At 36.5% G+C, this 22,500-nt stretch overlaps 1 protein-coding gene across 1 annotated transcript in view; it reads left to right on the forward strand.

Moving 5' to 3' along the window:
• cacna2d1a (calcium channel, voltage-dependent, alpha 2/delta subunit 1a) overlaps nucleotides 1–22,500 on the forward strand; it is a 177,651-nt gene that overhangs the window by 141,389 nt on the left and 13,762 nt on the right. Inside the window, exons 25-34 of the mRNA XM_049474268.1 lie at nucleotides 5,603–5,684; nucleotides 5,950–6,015; nucleotides 8,094–8,221; nucleotides 11,635–11,706; nucleotides 11,828–11,895; nucleotides 13,116–13,154; nucleotides 14,772–14,843; nucleotides 17,020–17,172; nucleotides 19,257–19,309; nucleotides 21,388–21,443. Coding sequence (XP_049330225.1) covers nucleotides 5,603–5,684; nucleotides 5,950–6,015; nucleotides 8,094–8,221; nucleotides 11,635–11,706; nucleotides 11,828–11,895; nucleotides 13,116–13,154; nucleotides 14,772–14,843; nucleotides 17,020–17,172; nucleotides 19,257–19,309; nucleotides 21,388–21,443 — 789 coding nt within the window. The remainder of the gene's footprint in view (nucleotides 1–5,602; nucleotides 5,685–5,949; nucleotides 6,016–8,093; nucleotides 8,222–11,634; nucleotides 11,707–11,827; nucleotides 11,896–13,115; nucleotides 13,155–14,771; nucleotides 14,844–17,019; nucleotides 17,173–19,256; nucleotides 19,310–21,387; nucleotides 21,444–22,500) is intronic.

Raw genomic sequence — 22,500 nt, forward strand, 5'->3', positions numbered from 1 at the left:
ATAACTAGAAAAAAAAAGACACAAACACAGATAACTCTGTAACTATTAAATGTAGAGAAATTACAGATGAAGCCAGAGAGCAGTGGATACTGTTTTCTAAACATTTAGGACTCAGGAGAACTAGAGAAAACTGGTACAGGAAGAGGTCTGGTTGACCTACATGGCAACAGCACCTTTATCTCAGCTAACATTGGATTAAGTTTTTGTTTCATTAATAAATCATTAATAAAATGAGAAAATAATAAAGCAACAGCTGGGCCATGCAGCACTGGACTACAAAAAAGAATGGTGTGTTTAACCTTTTGGCCAGTAATGTACACAAAGTAAATGAGAATGAAGAGGAGAAGAAGACAATCTAATAATCAGGTGACTGGGTACAAAGGAAAGGGAACTAGGAAGCTGACCAAATGTACAGAGGCAGTCTCTAGAGTTACACAGGGACAAAGGGGAGGCCAGAAAACCTGACAGGAAAATTTAGGACCATGTTAGCACAACAGTATAAAATATGGAAACATAGCATCTACACTTTACAGCGACTTTTTCTACATGTTTTAATAAGCTGCATGTAAGACATAGTTCAGATCAGTTCACAGCAGGATTTTGTTATCATTCATGATGCACCACAGCCAGCTCCACTCTCCTAACTCTCATCAGCAGGCTCACCAACAGCTGTATGCTCCACACTGCAGGTTCAGTTCCAGCTTACTGATGCTGTGCTGACAGATAGGGGGAATAAAACCACAAATTTGATTCTTAATCCAAGGGATCGAGGGGCATCTTTAGAGTAAGAGAAATGCAGGATGTGCCCTGCTGTATGGTGTTATGTGGTGCTGTGAATGAGGTTTAAACATGTAGCCATGTACTATATGTACAGTATCTCTACAGCAATGCTCTTGCTTCGTTATAGCATACACACGTGGACAAAATTCTGTGAAAATAAACAAATGAAAATCCGACATTGATTTTTAAACCGTGGTTCAACAGAATTCTTTTTAAAAAGTAAACTCATTAAACAGGCCTGGACAAAAATGATGGTACCCCTGAAAATAACATGACAAAAGGGACATGTTAAATCAAGGTTTGTCCACTAGTTAGTATTACAGTTGTCTGCAGTCTTGTAATCAGTCAGTGGGTCTATATACAGGGTTGCAGGTACTCACTGTGCTGTTTGTTGACATGGTGTGTACCACACTCATCATGAAGCAGAGGAAGTGAAGTAAAGATTTATCTCAGGACATTAGAAAGCAAATTATAGACAAGTATGTTAAAGGTAAAGGTTATAAGACCATCTCCAAGCAGCTTGATGTTCCTGTGACTACAGTTAAACATATTAATCAGAAATGTAATCCATCCGTCCATGGGACTGTAGCCAACCTCCCTAAATGTGGCCGCAGGAGCAAAATGACAAAATCGAAGACATGGATAAAACGAATGGCAACAAAAGAGCCCAGAGAAAGGTCTAAAATTATTAAGGTAAACTTCAAGCTTAAGGAACATCAGTGTCAGATCGCACCACACAGTTATTGGAGCCAAAGAGGGCTTGATGGGAGATGACCAAGGAGGACACCAACATAAAAAAGCCAAACTGGAATTTGCCCAAGAACATGTTGACAAGCCACAAAGCTTCTGGGAGAATGTCCTATAGACAGATGAGACAAAAATTTACCTTTTTTTCCAAGACACATCAGCTCTGTTTTTACAGACTGAAAAATCAAGAAAAGAACACTGTCCCTACTGTATAACATGAAGGAGACTTTGTTATATTCTGGTGCTACTTTGCTGCGTCTGGCACAGGGTGTTTTAAATTAAATCTATAAAGGGATTTAAGAGAGAACTGTGCTGCCCAGTGTCACAAAGCTTGGTCTCAGTCGCAGGTCATGGGTCTTGCAACAGGATTATGACCCAAACCACAGCTAAAAACACGCAAGAATGACTAGGAGGAAAACATTGGTCTAGACTGAAGTGGTCCTGTGAGCCCTGATTTAAATCCTAAAATCCAAAAATTTTATTAATCTTCTTTGGAAGGAGCTGAAACATGCCGTCTGGAAAAAGACACCCTTCAAACCTGAGACGACTGGAGCAGTTTGCTCATGAAGAGTTACCCAAAGTACCTGCTGAGAGGTGCAGAAGTTTCATTGAGAGTTATAGAAATCGTTTGATTGCAGTGATTGCCTCAAAAGGCTGTGCAACAAAATATTAAATTAAGGGTATCATCATTTCTGTCCAGGCCTGTTTCATGAGTTTTATTTTTTATTTTTTTATATTTCTGTTGAAGCATGGTTGAAAAGCAATGTCTAACTTTCATTTGTTTATTTTCATAGCATTTCTATTTACTATTACTTTTGTCTGATTCAAGTTACAGTATTTCTGTGAACATTGTGGGTTTTTCTTTCATTAACTGAACGAAAGATTAATTTTGTCCACGTGTGTAGCTTTAGAATCAGTATTAATAAATCTAAATAAAATTTTGAAATGCTGTGATATTTTAGTAGCTTTAGTAGCGTTTGTGGGTTTAATTGACACTTTTCTGGTACTTTAATACTCACTTAGGCTGACAGCTTGAGGTTGCTGGTTGGACTCTTTTTTTATATTAGTTAAAATAGTTAAATATGAGCTCTTTTGCCCCTTTGTTGAGCATAAAGGTTTCAGGCTGAAGTAAGTCACTCTGACCTTCTCAACTTTTTTTGTCCCAGTAGAATAAGCTGTCCTTTAGCCTGCCTGATTAAATACAGCTTTTGATTGAGCGCTCCGCGTTAAGTGTGTCTCTAGAGGTCCATTAATAGACATGCATATTCCAGTGAATAAAAATCGAGTGATATTTATTGCTCTCCCGTTGGCTGTTGTGGTCTTGTGACCCTGCCCCCACGTCTTCTCTATAGAGCCCTTTGATCCTAACACTGGAGGTGCGGTAATCGCTCGCTCCGGTGCACGTGTTAGGCGTGTGGGGGGCTTGCCTTGTACCTGCACACCGACCAACTCCAATTACCCTGTGTGAGTGAGAGAAAGCAGGACATGCCACAACGAGAGAGAGAGAGAGAGAGAGAGAGAGAGAGAGAGAGAGAGAGAGAGAGAGAGAGAGAGAGATGGACACAGTGAACCAAAAGGCATGGAATGTGGGCGGGGGGCACACTGGCCAGGGTTAACCCATTCAAAATGTATCGCAATGAAAGTGGCCGTTCAGCTAGTTGATTACTATTTCAGACATGCGGACAGACCACCAGCTGACCCAGAGTTTTTGTAGTGTGTATGTATGTGTATATATGTTTGTGTGTGGGTCTTCCCTGTTATTTATCATCTTTTCAAAACTGTCTTTAGTCACTTAAGGGTCTTTGTATGTGTATTGTGCGCTTAAGTGTACAGTCACTTTAAACCCATCTTTACTCACTTACGGGTCTTTTTATATGCAGGTTAAGGCTCAATTCATTATCCTGCAGTCTCCTCCATAATCACAAAGCTGAAAAATTGTTTATCCAACAGAAAGGATCAATTTAAAGCGTTCATATTTGTAGAGATTTGTCTCGGAGGCCCCTGTAATTGTCGCGTATGATCTTGGTATTATAAAGGCGGGCCTCGGTCAGGCCGGTTGAGTTGAACCGAATTCCTGGGCTGCCTTCAATAAGGCCCTAATGAAAAGCACACAGCACCGAGAGGGCACGGAGTAAAGTGCTACACCAGCTGCCCTCTGTGAAGTGTGTGTGTGTGTGTGTGTGGTGTGTCATAAAGGAGTTACCCTGGCCTTTGCATTAATGAACTGCAGCACAACATTTTTAAAGTGTTCAAAGGAGGAGAAAAAAAAAAAAAAACACACAACGCTGCCCCTTTGATGGGCTGTTGCCGTTCTACGCAGCCGTACGGTTCAGGCATGTTCCGTGTCGCAGGGAATTAATCTGCACATTACTTTTTCATTGCTCCGTTTCGCCTCCTCTTTTTATGAACTCCTACTGCAATAACTCCTTCAGAGGTGAAGGGCTGCAGGCTGTTCTCTATATAACCCTAGCCCTAGTGTGATTCAGTTCAAGCTGAAATTTACACATAGTACATCAAAATAAACTTTACTGTCATCAGCATTATGTCAGATGAATACAGATTCTGCATTAATGATCTGTATGTGTGGTTCAGTTGCATTAGAAATAACATTCATTGGATAAAATGAAGTAAATAAATGTATTTTTGATTTTAAATGTGCTTAATAAATAAAGTACGCACTTATTACATACTTAACCCTTTACTACCAAAGTAAAAAAGTGTGAAACAAATGTAGTGGTTTTAAGGTAACAGCTGTGCTGAACGTATCAAGAGTTAATCATTTAAATTTCATGCCCTTGTTTAAGAGCATCAGTTGTGTTGTGAAAAGGGTAGAGTTGGTATACAGTGAATAGCTATATATCTAAAAAAGTTTTATTCCATATTATTGCAAGAACTACTCAACTGTGTAAAGAAAAAATAATTTCACAACTGAAGTTCAGTTCATCCAGAAAAATCTCAAGAACTTTGAAAGTATCGCAAAAACAATCCAAAACACTATGATGAAAATAGGTCTCATCAGGACCACTCCAGGAAATTAAGCGCAAGAGTTACTTACCTCTTTTGTACAGGATAAGGTAATCAGAGTTACCAGCCTCAGAAACCTCAGGTTAACAGCATCTCAAAAAAGAGCTACATAAAACCCTCAGAGTTTTTTGGTTTGTTTAAAACGTCAGTATTCGTTGGGAATAAACAAACATTAAATGGGACTAGGACTGTAAGTGCAGAGGCCCAGTTTTGAATATTACTTGAAAATCGTATGACTTATGTTTTATGGTTACAGTACTGATGTAATGTATATCACGTTCATTATGCAGTAACTTGTATTTAATCATTTTGTTCTAGAAATGGGGTCAGAACTGGCTATACAGTATGTTATATACAGATTTGGAAAAACATAAAAGATCACTTAAAATGATGAGTTTCTTTGATTTTACAAAATTGAAAATAATTTGAATATAATCAAGAGGAAGATGGATGATCACAAGCCATCAAACCAAACTGATCTTTTTTGCTATTTTAGTAATTTCTCATTTTTTGCAAATAAATTCTCTAAATGACAATATTTTTATATGGAATTGTTGTCTGTAGTTATAAATATAAAACAACAAGGTTCATTTTACTCAAACATACACCTATAAATAGCAAATTCAGAGAAACTGATTCAAAAACTGAAGTGGTCTCTTAATTTTCCCAGAGCTGTGTGACATTTTCTAGCACATTTACATTGTTAATGGGTTGAAACGTAAAAAACGTACACTTTCAAAATTGGATTTTTTTAATTAATCTAAAGCACTAATCAAGCAATCAATCATTTTTTTAATTACTAAAAACTGTCCAGTTTGTTTAGTAAATGTTACTTAGGGGCTTCACAAGTTGTGCCTTCTCTAAAAAAATGTATGCAGGGTAGGACAGACAGGAAAATGTTTAAGAATGAATCTAGTGTAAACTATACTACAGGCTGGGTGAATTACTGTACATGAAAACTAAACCAAATTCTGGGTAAAACATGAGAAGAAATGGGCATTTATCCTGCTTAAGTTTCTTTTGTCTCTCACACTCTTTCATATGTTCTTAGGCAATGTGGATCTGGTGAATCGGTTGTTACTGGACGCTGGCATTACCTCCAAAATAGTGAAACACTGGACTGAACAGAATAGGTGAGTCATGTTAGCGGATGCACAAACATGCATACACACCCACACACACACATGTTCAAATATTGCTCAAATTTATTACGTGCATGCCAGCTTCAAACACAGTTCTGCTAATTCATTTCATGTGCTGTATTCTATAAAATAAAATACTGTATATTGGCCCCATAGAAAACATGTATGATGTTGTTTTAGAGATGAGGTGCTCATCTCTATCATCAGTGCTTAATATCATGAATTATTTGGTAACCTTCTATTGTTTGATTTGCAGAACTGACAGAATCAGAGCTAAGTTTGTGGCCACAGATGGAGGCATCACCAGAGTTTATCCCACAAGGTAAGAGTCTGCTTTAAATAGTCCATGTTTACATCTTTGTCCAGCTGATTAAACAAGTTTCATTGAACTGGACACTCTTCTGCCTTTCCACAGCGATAAACACATCCTTCAAAAGTGTCAACTAGTTTAATCACACAGCACAAATGTCACATTCTGACAGCGGAATGATTTAGATTCACAGCTTGAGTGTAAACAGGATTTATGCCTATGTGTGTATGTGTTTAACTAACACAGAGGGATGATGGAGTGTTTCTGATGTAGAATAGATTAATACTTTAATAGTTGAATCCTCATGTGTGGACTGAAGGGACACTGAAGGTGGAATAGTCCAGGTATGACATAGTATGACCTACATTTACCATAAAAAAAAATTACTGGACTGTTTTAATGTTCATGTGGAATGTGCCATCCTTATTCAAAATAGTGCCAGAATGTCCTGCAGGTCAAACTATTTATTTGCATCCACAGATGCAATGACCAGCAGGTGAGCTGCTGCCACTAGGAATACCGTATTTTTCCCACTATAAGTTGCGCCGTATTATAATGCGCACTCTCAATAAATGTCTATGATCTGGTATAATTTTTAATACATAAGGTGCACTGGATTATAAGGTGCATTTTAAGAGAGACTGTAAGGAACTTCTAATTCAGCAGGTCTCATCGCTGGGTGGTGGTGGTGGGGGATAGCTAGCTAAGTTAAGTAAAGCTAAGCTAAATAAACAAAACTGTAATTAAAAAAAAGACCTTCAAATGAGTGTTGGATGTTACACAGATTTCTCTCCTGCTGTTTTTTTTTTTGGGGGTGAGTAAAGCGTTTCTGTTTATGTACAGGAAGCTTAGATTCACTAATTTCTCCAGCACTTAGCCTGGAACATTAGCATTAGTGGCTAACCAGTAGCAGTGAGCACTGAGGAACTCTGACTGCTCTTGTAAGCCAGGATGATGTTATCTAGTGTTTTGTGCTATGTAGCTTGTTTTAACACGGTAATCGCGCAGGCTAAAGTACGATATTATAACCTATGAATGACGCAAGAGCTAGCAGGGTTAGCGGCTGATGCTAATGATGCTCCAGCTGTACTAGCTACAGAGATAATACTCACCTCTGAAAGAGGAAATAGCGGTTAGCGGCTAATGCTTATGCTATTTCAGCTTTGATGCTGGAGAACTAAACTGAAACTCCTGTATAATGCTAAAGTTTAGCAGAGTGGCTTTACTGCTATTTACAACCTGACTGGTAGAATTCATACATTAGCCACTCTGGATTAAAAGGCGCAGTGACTATTTTTGGGAAAATTAAAGGATTTTAAGTGCATCATTATAGAGCAAAAAATACAGTACATGACAAATTTGAAACCCTACTATTAATGCACCTTTGCTGGAATATAGAACATTTGACAATTGTAACATAACAACAAATTATAGCAGTTTTTTTATGTCCTAAGACCCTGCACACATTTACATTTATGGCATTTAGCTGGCACTTTTATCCGAAGTAAATTACAAGGTTATTCCTACTACAGATGTGGGCCAATGTTAGGAATCTTGCCCAAGGACTCTTTTTGGAATTGAACACCCCCGTCTCCCACGTGATGTGGTAGCCAACACTACTAGCAGGTAGTGGTGTTATTCACTGTGCCACACCAACCACTAGTGTACACAATATACACCAATAGTGTATATAAAGTCTGTATAATTTGCCTGTTTTCACACTTTCTACCTGCGCCTTTTAAATACCAACAACCCTTGTGAATATATCTACACCGATGGCCGTGGTGATCACAAAATGAGGTGTGTTTAGGTCAGTTTTTGGTGTATTGATTGATCTTGGCAACAAAAAAAACAGGTGCACCACTGACTGAAATCAACCTAGGCAGAAGTCAACAGTCAGAAGTTCATTGCTATCTTGGCAGTGAATTGTCAACAGGCACATTCCAATCATGTGCACATGCTGTGGTCAGTATATATGTACAGTAATGAACTACTAACATTAGAATGAATACACAGTAAGAAATAAACTACAGTTCGGATAGAAATGTGTCCTGTATAAAAACAAGAGTATGTATGTGAATGTTTTACAGTGCTGGATTTGAGTGGAGTGAAGAACCAGAGACATATAACTCCAGTTTCTACAAGAGAACCCTGGACAATGACATTTATATTTTTACACCACCATTACCAGAAATCATTCCATCAGAAAACGGAAGCCGTAAGTTTGTGTCTGTGTGTGTGAAACTTATTTTATTTGTCAGTTAGGCAGCGGTGTGATGCAAATATAAATCTAAAGTTTTTTCGGACATCTTGAACCTAATTTCCTGTAATGATTTAAGAGCTACACTATTTCCTGAGCAGCCAAACTGATACTGTAAAAACTCAATAATTTACAACAATTTTTGTCATAAATAATATTATACATGCAGATGATCTGAAAATCAAGAGGCCTTTCATCTTTGATTTAAAAGTTGGGATTGTGTCATGGCTGCAAAAAAAGTACTTTATTAAATAATGTAGTGGGCAAAAGAGTAGTCAAAACAAGCAGGGTCAACACTAATAAACAGCAGCAAGAAGGAGCAAACATACCATACATAATAAACAGTCCAAGGGTCATAGGCAATATAAGAGGGCAGGCAAAAATCGGGGTCGGAAATGAAAGGGCTAATACAGGCAAGAAAAACGCTTTGTATGACAAAAAATGCGTCAGTACTTGGCGAGGTGTACATATAGTAGGTGGAACAGGTGAAATCAATATTCCGGTGATTGGCTTCCTGGTGGTGCCATGTGCAGTGTCAGGTGAACAGGGAGTTATGTCAGTGTGAGAGGCATTTTGAGCTGGAGATTGCAGGTAGAGCCGAGTGTGGGAAGACACCAAGCGTGACAGATTGGATGTTAGCCTGATATTGTACTATTAAAATACGGTCATTTTATTGTATAAATACACACACACACACATAGTTGCTTTTGGAAGCTTAGATGCACGCTTTGTAGCTAGTAATGTACTGCCAATGTTAACCTTTTTTATTTTTATTTAAACTCTGTGGTAGTCTTTCTTTCCTCATTAATCCCTCCACTTTGTGCAACTTTGTACATACTTCACTGGGAGCAAAACAGCCTCACAACACAATGTTACCACCACCATACTTAACAGTTGGTACAGTGTTGTCGGATTCAGTGTCCGACCTACACTCACGTAGACTCACCAGGCACTTTATTAGGTACACCTGTCCAACTGCTCATTAACGCAAATGTCGAATCAGCCAATCACATGGCAACAAATCAGTGCATTTAGGCATGTAGACATGGCCGAGACGATCTGCTGCAGTTCAAACCGAGCATCAGAATGGGGAAGAAAGGTGATTTAAGTGACTTTGAACGTGGCATGGCATGGTCACAAACAACCATCTCTAAAGTTTACAGAGAATGATCTGAAAAAGGCTCACCAATATTGGACAATAGAAGATTGGAAAAATGTTAGCTGGTCTGATGAGTTTTGATTCTGCTGCGACATTTGCATGGTTGGGTCAGAATTTGGCATCAACAACATGAAAGCATGGATTCATCCTGCCTTCAGCAGTTCAGGCTGATGATGGTGGTGATAAAATGGTGTGGGAGATATTTTCCAGGCACACTTTGGGCCATTAGTATCAATTGAGCATCGTGTCAACACCACAGCCTACCTGAGTGTTGTTGCTGACCATGTCCATCCCTTTATGACCACAGTGTAACCTCTTCTGATGCTACTTCCAGCAGGATAATGCTCCATGTCATAAAGCACGAATCATCTCAGACTGGTTTCTTGAACATGACTATAAGTTCACTGTTCTCGAATTCCCTCCACAGCAGCAACTGTGTGATGCTATCATGTCAATATGGATCAGACCCTCTGAGGAATGTTTTCAGTACCTTGTTAAATCTATGCCACAAAGGATTAAGGCAGTTCTAAAGGCAAAAGAGGGTCCAAACCAGTACTAGCAAGGTGTACCTAATAAAGTGGCCGATAAGTGTAAATATTTCTGGTCTTCTGATCATTAATCTCCCGATGTGGGCAGCTGAAAACAGCAGTTGGTCTGTGGTGATATAAATCTGGCTTCACTGTAGACAGTAAGACTGCTGTTCCAGCAGCTTCCAGTTCATGGGAGGCCTCGGTGGTTCTTGAGTTGTTCCTGACTATCAAATTCAATATCTTCTCAGCTGAGAGTGACAGTTTGGGTCTTTTTCAAGTGGCTACACCTTTTAACAACATATGATTGTATACAGTTGTTTGAACTGGTGATACTGAAATGTGCAGTTGTTTAGAAAAACAGCTTCAAGAGACATTCCTGATTTGTGTTAATTTCCAATCATCCTTCTCAGATCTGCACCCTTTTCATGTGGGCACAGAGAAGCTACCAGCTGTAGTCAATCATGATCACTAACAGGAAGTTAAGAGGCCTTGGCAAGCCGAGAGACACTTTAAACTTCCAAATAGGGGAATCTGCTGCTGGCAGAGAATTCTAAGGAAGAATCCTTCATTTTTTTAAAGATGAAGGACAGCAGCTGCATGCTGTCATTTGTTTTTCCAACCCACATATAGAATACTTATTATTTAGCCAATCAAAGCTAAAATAACATTACCTTGAAGAGATCTTCTTGTATGGTGAAGTTGGTTTTGTTATAGAATTGGAGATTTTTTTTTTCTTCAATAGGTTCCTAATAGTGGGAATAAAAATATGTAGGGCTGGGCAATATGATCCTAAAATAATATTGCGATATTTCAGGGTATTTTTGCGATAAAAATATTCTTGGCATCATGATAAAGCATGTCATTATGAGAATATACTACTGCAACAAATAAATACCATACGTTTAGTTAGTATAATTATAAACAGTTTCAAGGATTTAAAATATACATAAATATATATTAACATTTGTCTATTCAGTACCTTACCAAGTCTCTCTAATTATTTTGTACAAAATCAGTTTAACATAACAGAAAATGTAACAAAAATAAAGTCATGTAACAACTTAACAACCTAAATCTTCCACAAAATGAGTTAAACTGTAAGCAAACCATTAAAAGTAAATACAGCAAAAAAAAAAAAAAAAATACAGAATAGACTGCTTTCAAGAATATTGTGATATCTTAATAGTTTTTTAATCATATCAAATATTTTGGCAATATTACTGCATCTGACACGATCACACTCCTTATAATTTAGTTTTTGTGCGAAGTTTACATAAAACACATACATGCAGACCATCCAAGTAAGCCTTTTTAATTACTATACGTGTACGGTCCCCAACTGAGATATTTGGTCATGCAAAAACCATGTATCTCTAAAATATCAACTTTAGAGTTAAAATACAAAAACAAAAACAGTGGAAAACAATAGTGGATTTTATTTAGAGCATTTCTCTAAAACAGCAAAAGTTAAAAGTTTTGTGCAACAGAGATGATTATGCATTGATTAATAATTCATTAAAATATGGTTAATTAGTCATATCAGTGTTTGATAGCAGTTTTTTCTTTAATCAGGCAGTGCTAATGTCTGTAAATCAAATTATTGTGATGCATCAGGCAGCAGGCAGATTTAGGTTACTGAGTGTATCTGTTTACTAATATCAAGAACTCTCACCCTGTGTTAGGTTCTGCTGACTCTATTTTAGTGAGCAAAGCGGTAAATATTACCATCAAAGGAGCTACACTCAAACCAGCAGGTAAGTGGATGGTCAGACACACTACTGTACAGCCATTAGTGAAATGTTATTTTAAAAAAAAAATTATGTAATTTAAATTTTATGTAAGTTGATTATGGAAACCTGCTGTTATGTGTTCTAGTGGTTGGTGCGAAAATAGACATCGTTAACTGGATGCAAAGCTTCACAAATGCTGCAGAGAAATCTAATGTAAGTAGATTGTGAGTCTCCAGTCTTATTTAACCAGCTGCTTCAGAAGTACACTAGATTATTTTTCACTTCAAACTGTTTAAAACTGTAGATTTTGTACAGTATTTAAAAATAAATTCAGGTTGTCCTGGGCAAGTTCACAAAAATATCTATTCTTTCAAAGAGAACTGATGTCCTTAAGTTTTAACAGTGAGGAAAAAAACAGGAAACAACTGGAAACAAATGCTAAGAATGTGTTCAAGACATCCTTACTGTCAAAACAAAGTACTTCAATTTAATTATAAGCCAAATCTAGGAGCAAGACACAATGCAGTAATTTAAACTTAAGAGAGAATTCAACAGATTTTACTTCCAAGAATAAGATTGCTTGTTTTTGTGAAGCAGTAAACCCTCTACAGCATGATGTTGCCCTCAGGCAACAAAACACTATTTTGAGTATCACAGTGATTATTATTTGATTATATATATATATATATATATATATATATATATATATATATATATATATATATATATATATATATATATATATATATATATTATCAGTTTTCTGTTTACTTACTAAAACTGTGTTTTTTCTTATTTTTTTATTTGTTGCCTCATGGCAACATTATTTATCTAGATTTGTTTTGGTGGGTATAATGCTAAATCAGTCATGGTTATTATTTTTCTTTCTAAAAATAAATAGAACCTGTGCCATAAAGAGTTAAGATAAGTTTTTTTTTTAATGGGTGGATCCATGAAAGCTTACAAAGCATCTTATTAAACTTACAAAACTTGCAAAGCATCTTAAACACTCATTCTTGATCATCTTTCTAAAAATGTTCTTTTATTTTTGACAAAAACATGGCAGAATTGTTAACAGCTAAGCTCTTCTCATATCTTCTAAAGAACAGCATTGTTTTAGAAGTCACCTTTTGTCTAATGGTCGGTTTCCCAGACAGGGATTAAGTCTAGTCAATGACTGTGTTTTCCTTTTAATGGAAATTCTTCACTGAGAACGCTAAATATTGCCTAATACTAGACTTAATCTCTGTCTCAGAAACTGACCCGTAAACATTCTTTTAAAAAGTTATTTAAAAAATGCTTAAATGTTTTCTAAAGAATATTTTATTGTTTTGTTGTCTATCATATAGTTTGTATTTTGTCTATTTCAGTTATTTTGACATGCAGTGACTGTTTTAATGTGTGGCATTGTGCTTTTTATCTATTCTTAACAGTGTAATGATGAGATCTGTGGCTGCAAAAGAGATGATCCGGTGAGTGATTACAGAGCTTACTTAACATTCTATAGAGCACTTGCTGAATACATTACCTCAATATTTTGGGGAACTATTTTTTATTTTTTGTTCTTTGTCTTTTTTTTTTATATAAAGATTGTCAACAAAATCTGTGTTGAACGTCATGGTGATATGTGGTGTTTGAGTCCCTCACACTATTGTGAATTATATATCTATATGTACACTAGTGTTTTCTTATTTTTGATTATTTTAAAATAATACCTACAATACTAAGATGATAAGATTACTTAAATTACAATTACTATAGATTACAGAATGTCTCAACTAATTATTAATTGTCCCTAGTTAATCATTACAAAATTATTTACAAAATGTCGCAGTTCACTATTATTTACAACTTACTTGAGCAATAAAATTTAGTATTGTTTAATTAAATTGAGTATTGTTTTAACTAGTATTCATTATTTATTAGTTAAGACATTAAGCAATAATACACTCGAGGCTGAACCTCGAGTGTATTATTGTGATTATACCACAGCTCCATTATCGCTGTTTATTAAAAGATTTTGAGTTAAACAGGATGAGAAAATACGATCAGTTTGGTTATAAACCTTCCCAGTTAAAATAGTTCCATTACTGCTCTGCTTCAGCTGCGCTGTAAGCTCTGTATAAACGGCCATTTCAGTCAAAATTGGCGAAATCTAAGCTTACTGTAAATAAACAGAAGCGCTTTACTCACCAAAATAAATGGTTTTCAGGAGAGAAATCTGTGTAGATTAAAGTCTAGTGCTCGTTTGACTTTGAAAGAATATATATATATATATATATTTTTTTTTTTAAGAATTAAAGTTTTGTTTACTTCAGCGCCCACAGCAGCAAGACCTGCGGAATTACAAGAGTCCACCTTATATTCAGCTTAAAATACCCTATATTAACTGGAAAATATATACACTTAAGCTTTTATTTTAATTATAACTCTTAACCTGATATTGGTGGCTGATAATGTGTTTAATAATGCACATTTTCTAATTACTGGGCTTATTTATTTGTGGGACCGAGTCTTTGCCTCCGCCGCCTATTGGAGATAGGCTGTGCCTATGGGATCTAGCGCCTCCCAGTGGTGTTTAAAGACCTCGCATTTGGTTTGTATTTGGTTTGTAAGAGCTGCATTGTTGCTAGGTTACCTGTATGTGGCGGAGTAATACATGGAGAGCTTTGGTTACAGTGCATTATCGGCTGATAATGTCACTTTTAAAACACCTCTCAGCCAATCACATTGTAGGGTTGGAACTAACTGTGGTATAATTAATCATTTAACAATGTTTATTCCTGTCATAAGAAGTGTTATTTGTGACTTTGTTTGTAAAGTGTTAAATATAAATCTAAAAAAAAAGTTTTTGTGCATGTTCAATTAGTAAATTTAATTACTACATCAGGCCTTAATTTATTTATTTGAACCATCTTTTAATCTAATATCCATGTTAATTGCGCTTCTGGAGTTGAATAAAATATTGGTTAATTCCTTATGTTTTTTCCTATTTTGTTTCCTCTCATTCTTGTCCCACTTCTCTTTTTCTCTCTCTCCCTCTCTCTCTCTCTCTCTCTCTCTCTCTCTCTCTCTCTCTGTTTCTACAGAACATTGACTGTGTGCTGTTAGATGACGGGGGATTCTTAGTTATGTCCAATCAGAATGATTACATCAGTCAGGTTGGTTTCTTCTCTGTTCATTCATTCAGAGTCCGTATCTCATCCAATCACCCAGAATGCTCCTTTCCCTGCAGACCCCCGCCCCCAGCCCTCCCTGCTGTTGCAGAGTAAATGTTTGTGGTTGGGCTTAGCGAGGGAGGCCCATCGGAGCGGAGTGTGTGCAGGATAAATCACAGTGCTGAGCTAAAGCCGGCCCGGCCCTAACCCGCCTCTCACAGCCTCTCCAGGGTCCACACTGACCGCTGCCAGAACCAACTGCCCATTCGTTAGGAGTGTTATTGCTCACAGAGAGCGCTAGGAAGAAGGAGAGCTCTTTCATACACACCCAGATTTAAGCTTCTTCTGGACTTGTAGCGGTACACACACACACACACACACACACACACATTGTTGCTGACAGGACATTGTTTCTTCTGGACCTGAGCTGGGAGCTGTTCGCTGTGTGTTCTTAACAGTAACCAGAACAAGGACAGGCCAAGGGTATTTTTCTTATCCCACATGCTCATACACACACACACACACACACACACACACGCGCTGTATCGCACCATAGAGATTTTCTTGGCTCGAAGACAACACTTCCATCAGGTTAGTTTATGGTAATGTAGTGAGCTGTGTTAATGAGATTAGTACAGATCCTGTTGACCTCCCCCGAGCCCACACACTCCTTCAGGCTCGCTGAGCTGAGTACCTGTGGAAAGCTTATAGCCTAAAGAATATATAAAGTAAGGCATCTCTTTATAGTGTATGCTCAAAACATATTAGACTGCGTATTAAAATGCATACTGCAGAGTGGACAGTGTGATTACAGCGACCTGATCATACAGAAACCAACAAACAAAAAGTGCACCAGAAAAAATTCCACTGCTACGTTTTAGGATGCTTTCACACCTAACCTGTTTAATTTGAACAAAACAAAAAAAAAAGTGCAAAAGCTGCTCAGAACCATAGTCCTGATCAAAGGATCAACATTTGGTCTGACCAAAAGAGGTGGTCTCGGGCACATACTGATGCCAGGCATTGTGTCTGCCTTAGTATGTACCCGAGACCACCTCTTTGGAGCTACATATTACTCTGGTGACTAATCTATCTACTGTAACTGTAGATTAACCTCTATTTATAAACAGAAGTAAAAGGAATCAGGGGCTAAACTGTCATGTTCATTCTCTAGTGTGACGTGCTTACGCAGAATGTCAGATGCTGACAGGGAGACAACACTCTGACAAAAATCTACAAATCAATCAGTGCAATGAGGGGTGTAAACAATGCATCGCAATGGAAAGAATTTTGACGATGTGCATCGTGAGACCATGTTTATGTTTGTGAAATGTTATGCAGTTGCATTGTTTTAACACCAGAGACTACAATCACACTAGTGCAGCCCAAAGAACCAGTTGGCGTAAGCAAAGGGCGAGAATATTTTTGACTGAAGCCAGTCACACAAGTGCTTTTTTTCCACTGTGTGTGTGTGTTGGGAGGGTGTCTCACCATGGTTGCTGCACAAATTTTGTCTTTCCTGGCTTTGACTGTCGTGAAACAGGAGATATGAAATATCCTACACCCTGCCCTCACAAGCCAAATGGAACGAGAGATTTCCATTAATGTAGTGGGGTGAAAAGTAAAATGTTTGCTATGTTGTTGTTTTTTTGACGAATGTAAATTTGAAAATTCACATTTTTATACAAAATCTATCTATCTATATAAATTCAAACTGTAACCTTGCTCTGTGCCTAATATGAGTATTTATATGCTCACGCACACACACACGCACCCATATGCACACACACAGAAATTAGTTTTGCTTAGCTTTGCATTCCCCTTTTCCCTTATGTATTTTTATCACTCCTTCCTTCTTTTTTGCTTTTGTCTTTGCACAAAAACCTGCTGAAAAACAGTTCTTACACTCAGACAGGCTAATAAATTTTAATGATGTGTTTTAACTATAACATCTGTTTGCACAGACTGTTGCGTTTAGACCTGCTAGAGAGGGGCCATGTCACTCTTGGTAGCTTTAAATATCAGATTAAATTATCATGAATGTTGTAGATCATTGGGAGCTCTTAGATGTAAGACTGACTTTACTGCAGCAGCTTAATGGAATACTTATCTTTTTTATGTTTGTGTGTGTGCCTGTGTGTGCCTGTGTGTGTCCTGTGTGTGTCCTGTGTGTGTGCAGATTGGCCAGTTCTTCGGTGTGATTGACCCCATGCTGATGCTCAACTTGCTGAATGAGTCTCTGTTCTCCTTCAACAAAACCTACGACTACCAGGCGGTGTGTTTCCCTACCAAAGAAAACAGATCAGCTGCTGGCCTCAGATCAGTTTATGTGGTGAGTTCACTAACATCATTTTCAAAAGGTGGCCAGTATTTAAAACCTTGCCTGAGCCACCATCCCTAAAGACGTATTGAAATCAGCCATCTAACTCATTTCATACAGACTAGTGTCAAGGGGGTGGGACCAAATTGTAAAGAAAAAAAACTGGCAGTTGTTATTAACTGTTTTTTTTTGTTGTTGTTTTTTTTGGTAATGAGAAATGAAACATAATTACCACATTCTTCTAAAGTTTGGTACTATTGAAGCAGACTTACTGGCAAATGATAACTTACACTAAAACCAGACCCCTAACTTACTGACTGCCTAACTTTTATTAGTAAATTATAATAAAAACATGCACATGGTAAGCTGCAGAAGGTCTAGTTGCCTAAACAGCTCTAGTTGGCTCTATATCTTTTTGAAGAGAAATTTCAAGGTCTATAGATATATACATAAAGAGACCACTTCAGTTTCTGAATCAGTTTTGTTCAGATTTTGCTGTTTATAGGTATAGGAGTTATGAGTTAAATGAACATTATTGTTTTTTATTCTATAAGCTACAGACAACATTTCTTCCGAATTCCAAATAAAAATAGTCATTTAGAGCATTAATTTGCAAAAGAAATTGCAGCGAAATGGCTGAAATAACAAAAAAGATGCAGAGCTTTCACACCTCAAATAATTCAAAGAAAACAAGTTCATATTCATAAAGAGTTCAGAAATCAATATTTGGTGGAATAAACCTGGTTTTTAATCACAGTTTTCATGCATCTTGGCATGTTCTCCTCCACCAGTCTTACACACTGCTTTTGGATAACTTTGTCACTTATGATGGAAAAATTCAAGCAGTTCAGCTTGGTTTTCAATTTGGTCAAATTAAAGAAACTCATCATTTTTAAGTGGTCTCTTATTTTATCCAGAGCTCTATATACCACCAGTGTTGTCGTAGAAAGTTTTAACCCAGACTCTGCATTTTTGCCATTTAAGCTCTTCAGGTCCAGTCAATAACCAGAAATCGTACAAAATTCTGCCAGAGCCTTTAGGGAAAACAAATAAACTAAAAAAAGAAAAGATATTAGTATATTGTCAAGTTTATTGTAAAATGAACTCCTAAAAAAATAATATATTGTTTAAATAAGAGGGGGTGATTTTTAGCAAACAATTCATTGATAAACAGCTTAAAGCTGGTAAGTAGCAGTGGAAAGAAACTAAGAATTGAAAATAGATTTTTTAAAAATTAATTTACAAAGCCTTTATCTGTAATGAAGCAGTGCTGGATCCGTTTGTGTGTATTTCAGCATTTACACAACACACAGTTCAGCCATGCTCATTTCCATTGAAGAAGTGTTTCTGGACAGTACTGGCTCAATACAGGATGGATATTTTAACAGATAATTTAGCTTTCAATAAAACATAATACAGATCAAGAAAATTATAGTATTGTGTATTGTTTGTATCTAGGTATTAGAACTCTCTCTGCCCAAGGGTGTCTTCAAACTGTGGCTTATTTGTACTATTTAGTGTTACATGTTCTGAGTAGACAACAAAGCACTTCTGTAACCGATTGTAGTCCTCAAAATGATTTCCATATTGAAACCATCGGAGGATTCAGCTGAACTGCTGCTTGATAGTTAAGAAAACAGGCGTCATGACTTCTCATCTTTCCAAAAAAATAAAAAATAAAAGATTGTGGTTGGATGAGAAGTATAAACATATTCCATTCTGACACCCTATTGGTTTATACACGATTCATCACACCTGCACATCACATCACACCCACATTCCAGCAAAAACATAGCAGACCTATGTATCCTAGTATGAAGATGATCCATGAAAGAAACTCAAGAACTCGAGCAAAATGTCCAACTAAGCTTCTTTAATATATTTACATTGTACTGAAATGCATTCATTTTCAATGTGCATATATGCAGCTAACACAGGCAGCCTAACACATCCCAAATGCATTAACATTAACACTTTAATATAACATTATAGTCATTATGGCATTATGGGGGCTAGTGCACTATAGGCTACTGTGGCTTGACCTAAGCTTTTTTGCTATGTTTGATTTAATCTTTTTTTGTGTTTGTTTCTTGCAGCCGACCATAGCAGATATACTAAATGTGGGCTGGTTGGCCTCTGCAGCAGCATGGTGAGTGTATTCCCCCAAAAAAACAATGTTTATGACAGATAAGGCTCATGTTTTTAGACTTATCTGAAAGCTTTCTTGCTTTTCCCTACCAATTAGTACCTGTTTATTGTATATATGTCATTAGCCTTCTCCAGTGTTTTCTGAGCTAAATAAGTGTCAGTGTCTGGCGTGTTCACACTGTATTGAAGCTGTATTAAAGTTGTCTTAGTGCCTTAGTGCTGTTCATGCTGTCTCTTAAGTTATAACTATAGAAGACAGTGTAATGATGCGGGTTTAAGAGAAGGCAGCAATACTTCAATAGCACTAATAAACTATCCTATTAGACTTTTATTTATTGCACATAAAAAAAATAATCTTTGCAAGTAAAATGATCAAATTTCAAGTCTTACTAAGCATTGTAAGTGTAAAGTGTATGATTTGCTCATTTTAAGAATAATGATCTTAATCAGTCTGAAGTAAGTTCTGATTCTTCTTTCCAAGTTTACCCCCAAAATATTTTGCGTGATTTAAGTCTTATTTGACTAATTTTTAGACTTTGTGATTGCTTATTTTAAGAATAATTTTAAGAAAAAATAAGTACATCTCAATTGACACATTTTTTCTAGTTTTGCAAATGGATTTTGCAATGTATCCCTGAAGTTAGCCTGTACTAAAGCACATTGCATGTGGTTAGCTTGCATTAGCTTGAGTTTAGTGTTTCCAATTAAAGTCTTTATAGGCAAGTTAGTTCACCTGGTATCATTTTTCAAGCACTAAAATGTAATTTAGAGCTGTCAAAGCACTCCAAAATACTGTCTAAGCAGGCAGCATTTATGTTTCCAACTCAACCTGTGCCTCCTCTTTATCATACATTCGATGTACTTCAAAAAATCCATTGGCAAAAACTAGACAAAATATACGTAAATTGAGACACACTTGCTTGTTATTATGCAAAAAAAAATCTGCCAGTGAATTAAGGTAGTAATTCTTAGTAAGATTTCTTAAAATAAGAAATTACAGGGCCACACAATGCACAATGCTCATTGCTATCTTACACTTTCAAGCAGGCTATTAGCATTATTAGCTTTAATAGCATAAGCTTTTACTAGCAATATTATACTAGAACGGTATTAGCATTAGCCGCTAACCACACTAAGCGCTAGCTCTTTGGTTGTTCAGAGGTGAGTATTATCGGGCTGTAGTCTGCTGCTAACCCCAGCTAGCACTGCTGGAGCAGCATTAGCATTGCCTGATAACCTTATAATTCTGTGCGCCTTTTAGTGTGGAAAATACGGTACATGTCTTTAGCGTGTTTTGAGGCGAGACTGATCAAGATAATTGTTTCTAGAATAAGCTAAATAATCTTAAACGTACAATATCTAGTAAGACAAACAATTTTTAAGAGAACAAAAGGATTTATTGACTTCAAATTTGATCATTTTACTTGTTAAGATTTAGTTTTTTTATTTCTTAATTAAGCAGAAAACTCCTTCATAATAAAAGCCATTGGAAAACATTTGCATAATCTACCTGTATACAGAAAATAAAAAATATAAACTGTATACAGAATACAGATGTTATATGAGATAGATCTGAGAGAATTATAGATGACTAAAAGCTACAATGTTACAGGTAGATTATTTCCTCTGGAAAACTAGTACCATATCTGACAGAACAAATGAAAGAGATTTATTTTGACTGAAATGATATACAGAATCAAATTTCCTGTAAATGTTTACAGATGGAATTTGACAATTGCCATTGCCAAAAGCTCATTTCTCTAATCAGTAAATTTGAAATGATTCAGCTGTTATTTTAAGAACAGGAGGAAATGAAGCTGTAGTCAGTGGTAATTGACTGTAGGCTACAGATTAGGCAGATTCTAGACAGTAGACACTGAAAAACACTGTGGAATTATTTATAATCCCTGTCCTAAAACTATGAATTAACCACCTAAGCTTATTCTAATGAAGTGAGGGCTTTAGACCCTTCAGTTTCTGCTAGGAGAGGAGTTATTGCTTGAGACAGACATATGAAAGTTGAGTGTGTTCTGTGTTATTGTTTTACACAGTCGTCTGCTGCTTTGTTTTGATTCGCAGGTCAATACTGCAGCAGCTGTTTGTTAGCATAACGTTTCCTAATTTCCTGGAAGCAGGTAAGTAAGAGGACTCTGAAAGTGATTACCAGCACTCAGGTCATTGCTGCTTGATAGATGTGCGTCTGTGATGGTGTGTTATGAAACAATGAGAATGTTAGTGTTAAATGACTGGATAAAAAACATCGTCCCACATTCACGATCAGGTTGTTATGAAATACCAGATGTGATTGTTTGCGGCCATGTCAAGTTTGACAGCAGCCATGTGGGGGTTGAAGTGGGTTTTTCTAAGCACTGAAAGTATTCACAAAGACTGAAAGATGAAACACGGGGTGGGAACAATTGTGCCACTGACGCCTCATCCACACATAGACGGATATCTTTGAAAATGTTTTTTTCATGCTGTTTTAGATCAATAAATTTGGAGCTTTCAGAAAATGCTTTCCAGTACGGATATTTTGTGGCTGCATTAAATTGTGTTTTTTATATATTTTTTTAAATGCTGACATGATACTTACAATTCTATAAATATAACATGATTAAGTGACACTAGCTTTGTAACTTTAAAAATAGCTTTGTAGTTAAAAAAAGAGAGACCTTATTTCCAGAGGTGGAAAAAGTAATGAAAAATTATAATTAAGTAAAAGTACCTTTACTTTGCTAAAATTCTACTTAAGTAAAAGTGAAAGTACCCATCTAAAAAATTATTTGAGTAAAAGTAACTATGTAACTGTTACTTTGAGTAAAAGTTACATAGTTACTTTTAATTATTTGATGTAAAAAAGTACAACAAATCATAAATTAAATCGTTTTAAATGAACTATTATTCCACATAATAATTTGGACCTTTCAGGCAGTATTTGTTCAGACCAGCCCATAAAGCATGTTGTGGCATAGGTTTCTATGATCTTTTTTTTCTTTACTGTTAAAAAGTTATGATCATATATGTGACAATAAACCGTATTTTAATAGTTTTACAATTCATTATAATTTTTATAATTCAAGCAGATTATTTAATGATAAAAATACTAATCACATGCGTTCGCAGGTTTGATGTGGAAGTTTTGAACGCTGACAGCTCTGTCCGGCGGGGCACATTTTGTATTGCATGAGGACG

The sequence above is a fragment of the Astyanax mexicanus genome, chromosome 2 (genome assembly GCF_023375975.1).
Source record: "Astyanax mexicanus isolate ESR-SI-001 chromosome 2, AstMex3_surface, whole genome shotgun sequence".
Classification (NCBI taxonomy): domain Eukaryota; kingdom Metazoa; phylum Chordata; class Actinopteri; order Characiformes; family Acestrorhamphidae; genus Astyanax; species Astyanax mexicanus.